General features: G+C 47.5%; 1 protein-coding gene across 3 annotated transcripts in view; it reads right to left on the bottom strand.

The window, feature by feature from the left end:
* TTYH3 (tweety family member 3) overlaps nucleotides 1-6,000 on the bottom strand; it is a 75,640-nt gene continuing 69,640 nt past the window's right edge. For 2 of the 3 annotated variants that reach the window (XM_039731855.1, XM_039731858.1), the window contains one exon: nucleotides 1-5,626. Coding sequence is in view for 2 of the 3 variants with exons in the window: in XM_039731858.1 (XP_039587792.1) it covers nucleotides 5,611-5,626 (16 nt within the window). In the remaining variant the exon portion in view is untranslated. The remainder of the gene's footprint in view (nucleotides 5,627-6,000) is intronic. The other variant, XM_039731857.1, reaches the window with a different exon arrangement.

Raw genomic sequence — 6,000 nt, 5'->3', positions numbered from 1 at the left:
GTGGTTTTAAATCGTTTATTTTTAAAACATGAAACCCAAGCTGAATAGAAACCACAGATATTACATTTAGGTTTTCTTGTTTAGTATTTGCAAACCAAAAAGTTACAGTAAAAAATAGCTACGTTACAATCAAGAGAACTACAGAATTAAAAGTAAAGATACAAAAATGGGCTCAATCCTCTTTAATCTTCACAATTTAAAAACATTTTGGGTAAGTGCAGGAACACTTGAAAGAAACTAGCAGGTCCGAAGTTTAAAAAAAAATTATATATATTTATATATTATATATGTATATAAAGTGGTATGATATACAACCATTATGGTTAAGAAGAAAAAAAACCAAAACAAAACAAAACAGAGAAGTTACAAAAAGGCCAGGTACATGTTCACCATTAGGTTTCTGTGCACAGTGTCCAAGAAAATAAACTTCCCTCTGAATGATGTGAATAAAACTGATGGGGCCTCCCGTTACCAAGGGACCTGAGGCACGCGACGTGAAGCTGGGCAGCTGCACCCAGGGCAGAGGACAATGGAAGAAATGAGGCTTTTCTGGGACTTCAGCAGCCTCCTGGGCAGAGGCCACTGGAGGAGTCTTGGTGTGAGATTAGAGGAGGAACAGGAAGGAAGGAGTTGGGAATTGCATAGTGAGGAGCAATGTGGTATCAAATATGCAGAGCACCTAAGAGCTTCATGCTACAGTTATCCTCTTTAGGAAAGGAGTATTTTGAACTTTCTGGTTGTACATCAATTTATGTTCCACTTTGTTCATGCGGCCACAGGGGGTGGGTGAGCACCTGGGAGCTCCAGTAACCCATCCCTTGTCTCCCAGCTGGGCAGCACACTCACCATCACGACCTGGCAGAGATCCCACACCCCCTGACAGCACAAACCCCTTGTCAGCCATGTAGGAACTGCTACCAAAACATCCCACGCTTCTGCTGGGCCTCCTGGGGAAGCCATCCACAGCATGCACACAATTCCTGGAAAGGGGAGGTGGGCTGTGGTGAAAGGAGGCACAGACCAAGCCTTGTCAGGTCTGTATCGAGGCAGATCTGCTCTCAGTACCTCCCTGGAGGGTTTTCCCCTCCCACCCAGAGGTGTCACCCAGTGGCAGTGACACACCTGCTGGGCTGGGCAAGACCCTGGCTGCTCCTTGGACCCCAGGCTGGAACAGCTTCAAAGACAGCTCCTCTCCTGAGCTGAGGGGAAACCCACCCACCTCATCTCCTCTGGAACTGGGGGGGTGGCAGGGATCAACAAGCCAAAACACTTTTCTTCAAAGGGCTCAGAATGGTATTTCAGTGCCTGCTGGGAGGGAGAGAAGGGGGCACCACAAATGAAGGCTGGGCTTGCTCCCACAGGTACCTGGACCTTGCTCTGGGGGCACCCACCCACTCCTGTCTCCCACCACCCTGCAGCACCCAAAGCTCTCGTGAGCAATGGCTGAGCAGCTCCCTGAGAAATGGCTGAACTCTCAGAAAGGCCAAACTTTTCATGGAGTTTCAGGGAACTGCTATGGAAATCCTGACTTAGGATCACTTTAAACCCCATGCACTGTGTCCCCCTCAAAGCACTCAAATGAACATCCCTTGCATCTTGGCTGAGATGACTGTACACGGAAAATCAACACCTATCAAATGGAGAAAACTTAAAAAGGACAGGAGGGGAAGGGAGCACTCCATCCTTCACATTTGGATACATGGATGCACGCTAAAAATCTTAGCTTGAACCCTTTTATCAGCACACAAAATGAACTCAGTTTAATAATACATACAGGATACAAACACTACAGTTATAATTCCCAAGACAGCACAAGAAATTCACAGCCAAGTCTTGATTTGATTTCCTTTACAATTACAATGCAGTCTTGAACACTGGACACAAGAGTCCAACATGCTATTTACATTTCACATTGTGGAGATGTTTGTGTGCTTGGAAGAGTTCTCAGTTCCAAAAGAAAGTGTCATTCATACATGATGATGCAGTGGAAATAAACCAAGCCAACCAGACAAGCCAATGACCACATTTGTGCTTCTGAAAAGGTAACATGAAGTGTCTCCACCGATGCAGTCACCTTCCACTGGACAAGCTGCCGTCCACTCTGCAGTCAGCGAGGTGTCCAGAGGCCAATCTCAGCTCCTCCAACTTCTGGACCCTTTTTCTAGCAACCAGCAACATGAGAAATGTCTGATAAGGTCAGCTGGGACACACCAAGTGATATGGCCTCGGTGTTTTGTCACATTAAAAACAGAGAGACACGATGGAAGAGAGAGAAGTCTCTACAGCTTTACCTCCTGCAGCTTGAAGAGTTTGGACTCCCTCAACCATGAATGCCATCCAGAACAGATGAGTCTTCGCCAGATAGCACCTGCTGTTCACCCGAGAGGGAGGCACAGAGTCTGGGAGATCTTGGCTTCTCAAAGTCCCCTCCTCAGACTGAATGTGACCATATGGATGAGACTGATTATGTCGCAGCCATAAGAATAGGCAAAGGCCATCTGTTCTTCAGCAGATCCGTTCAGACCAGCCTGCAGAAATGCCACACTGTTGCTCAAGGTTCCAGTAAAACAAAAAAAAAGGAAAAAAACCCAAAAAGTAGTAGTAATAATAACAACAATAATAAACCAAAAGAAACCCATTTGTCTGTGTTTCCTATCCAGCGCTCTGCACAGCATGCAGCGGGGCAGCAGAGTTCCAGGATGCTTTACAAAAGTGCAATATCCATGTCAAGTAAAGGAAGTGCTGGCTGGACACAGGTACACTGCTCACACCGCAGTCACGTTGTGCTGGCCTCCAGAGAGCAAAATGTTATCTCCATAACATTCTTTCCAGTTATGTGTTGAAGTCACAGAGCACGTATCTCCACGGCTGTGCCTTGCTGCGAGCCCCAAACACTGTCAGAAGTTGTTCTGGGTGTTGGAAGTGGCTATGCCAGACCTTGGAAGGAAGCAGGTCAAGGTGGCTGCTCTGTCACATGCTGCAAACAAAGGCTCACTCCTGTTCCTGTGTGGCACAGACAATGCCACGGTGACAACTTAGACCCAGCCCAAAGTGCAGTCACATGCAGGTTCAGGGTGCACTCTGTGCACAAAGGAGTTGGTACACAGGAGCACTTGTTTTCACAGGGTTCCCCATGCCCTCCAGCTTCCAAAACACTTGCCTTCCACCAGTAGGACTGGGCCACAGATTTCAGGGCAGCTCCCCTAAAACTGATAATGTGAGTAGCAATCGGAGCACATCCTTGCAAGGAGGGATGATGGCAGAACAACTCAGTCTTAAAAAGGATTATATGGCTCTTGATTCTTTTTTCGAAGTGAGGGAAAGGTTGGGGTTCCCCCCAGAGAACAGTTGGGTGCTTGGGGCCCTGCAAGATCACCTCACCACACCCTGCACACCCACATCTCCTGGTAGGCTCTCAGACAGGATGGAAACCCTGGGGCTCGTGAGCCACAGTGTCCCTCCATACCACCTGTGACCAAGTTTCCCTGCCCTTGTTATTTGAGAAAACAGAGGTAATGTTTCAGTGTGAAGCCCATCCAATGTGTCTGAAAGGGCATACTCAGTCCTGAGCAAGAACATCCTGCTTCCAGAGATTTATGGTGAAGCGTGAAGTTTATTCCAAACCCTTCTCTTCCTGTCTGTATGGTGATGCCTCCTCGCTGTCTCACTCCTTCGAATGGTAACAGCTGGCCTTGCAGTTTAGTAGTGGTTTCTATCTTAAGAGGAGTCTCAAAGCTTGCTGTGCCACAGAGCTGGTACCATTCCCCAGCAGATCCCTCCAGCCTGTTTAGCTGCCTGCCAGGAGCAGTTCCCACCTTGCTGCAAGAAGGCAAATGACTTGAGTAAAGGCAGGTTGGTAATTCTGTGCCCCAAGCTGCAAACGTGGGGTAAACACTGAGTCTGAACATCACTGAGGTGACAGTGAACTGCCTCTGCCAACAGCTCCACTCCAGTCTGAGAGATGTTTCCCACTCAATTTCCTCTGCCAGTTATTTAATAAAATGCTCAGCAGCTCTGCTAAGATGCCCCTACTAAGAGGTAAAAAGACGAAAAGGAACATTATAGTTACCCTAGTGAAAGGGCAGTAGTTGACAGCACCTCCCAAGAGGCAGTCTCCTCTTCCAGCAGGAAGCTGCCAGTGCCCTTTGGAGCACTGCTCTTCAGTGGGAAGTACAGCACCAGTGAAGGATGTTGCCCTCTGCAGGTACCCAGCTGCCCCTTTGCAACCCTTGTTCTGCCTCACGTCTAGAAAATGCCTTACATGTGCATTAGTATGGTCAGATAGTGGTTAGCAATGTGCCTTTGAAAACTAAACAAAATAGAATAAAATATAAATCTGTTCTGACAGTCACAATGTTGTTGAGGGTTTCGGACTCTAAACACAGAAGATACACTGATAATCTTGTGAGTTTGTTAGGAATGAGGCTCCAAAAACCTCCTTCAATGCCATTTCAGCAACCCTGTGCTGTAGATTATGGTTTATAAAAGAGGAAAAAAAGAAAGTCCAGCAGAGTTCACAGGTCATTCCCACGTGGAGAGCTTGCATTTGCTATAAATCCATTGGTGCTTCCAGTTTCTCTTGTTTTTGCAAGCTGACTGTCCCATAAGATCTAGCATCAGAGAGCCAAAACTCTTCAGTGCAAAAATACCTCCCCATAAAGTCGTAAAAGTCTTTCCCTGGAAAAATTTGGCACCAAGTGAGTGGCTGGCTCCTGTTTGATCTGTGTCAGCCTAGGAAAGGCAGCACCCAGAATGCCATCTGCAAATACCTGGGCTTCCCTGGCGGAGCAGAGAGGCCAGCTCCAGAGCAGTGGACAGGGTAACTAACTGGTGCTGGGCCCCCTGCTCCTCCTCAAGAATTCACATGCTGGATGTAGAGGGAAAGAAAAAGGCATTTTCTTAATGGATTTAAAAACAAAAAAAAGTTAACCAGGGTAGTGAAATGGTTTGCTCTTCTAGAGCAAATTCCAGTGGATATGCAGTGACACCCTGAGGCAGGAGCTCCCTCCTCCCTCACCCAGGGCAGTGCACCAGAGGATTCCCACCAGACTGTGCTGTGCATTCCCCAGCATTCCCTCGTTGCACACCAGGCACCCAGTGCTGCTTCTTCTGTCTGACAGGCTGCTGCTCCCACTGCAGAAGTGAAGGACATCTACCACCATCTTTCACCAAGTCCCTCTTGGAACAGAAGGGGGGAAGAAGGGGGCAGAAGACATTCACCACCTGTTTCTGCCAAGCTGGCCTCGGGCTGGGGCCCAGGTTCCTGCCTGGGTGCTGTCAGCTGCTGGCCAGCACTCGTTTGCTCTCTTGTACTACAGGGTGAAGGCTGAAATTCAAAAGGAGCTTCCACTCAGTGGCCAGGTACCAGGTTGGAAGGGTGGTCTGGACTGGAGAAACAGAAGGAGCTGCACTAGATTTTGGGCAGAACAGCAGGATTGTTCTACAAGGACAGCACAGGGGCACAGCAGTTGGCACATTGTTTAGTCTGACTGCATGTGTGGGTTTTGTTTTTTTGTTTTTGTTTTTTTTTGCTTTTTGCTTTTGATTTTTCATTTTAATGCACACTGCCAGCATCTGGACGAGGTTGGTTGGTGGCGAGGTATTTGGCTCTCATGCTGGAGGTGTACTGGAGAAAGAAAAGACAAGACAAAAAAACAAAACAAACAAACAGAAAGTTAAGTCAGAATGACTAATGTCACGATGGAACCACAGATTTCTACCACTTCCCAGCATAACATGGTGTATATTTACAGCAAGCATCTCAAGGAGCTGCTGACTCAGTCTTAAGAGGAAAGTTTCACAAGTCACTGCATAGTTCACTCTGAGCACCATTCTGCCAGTCTGCTGCAGGGGTGCTGGCCAGGTCAGTGCAGATGTGCTGGTGATTTATCCAAGCTCTCTAGAGAAGGAAATCCAATAGCCACTAAGTCAAAACATGGCATATGTTGCTTGGGAGAAGAAAGGGAAATGGGAATGATGCAGATGTAAAAACCCACCCCA

Source organism: Passer montanus, unplaced genomic scaffold, assembly GCF_014805655.1.
Source record: "Passer montanus isolate IOZ18808 unplaced genomic scaffold, ASM1480565v1 scaffold8, whole genome shotgun sequence".
NCBI classification, from domain to species: domain Eukaryota; kingdom Metazoa; phylum Chordata; class Aves; order Passeriformes; family Passeridae; genus Passer; species Passer montanus.
The sequence above is the reverse complement of the archived record's forward strand: the minus strand, read 5'-3'. Positions and strand labels throughout refer to the sequence as shown.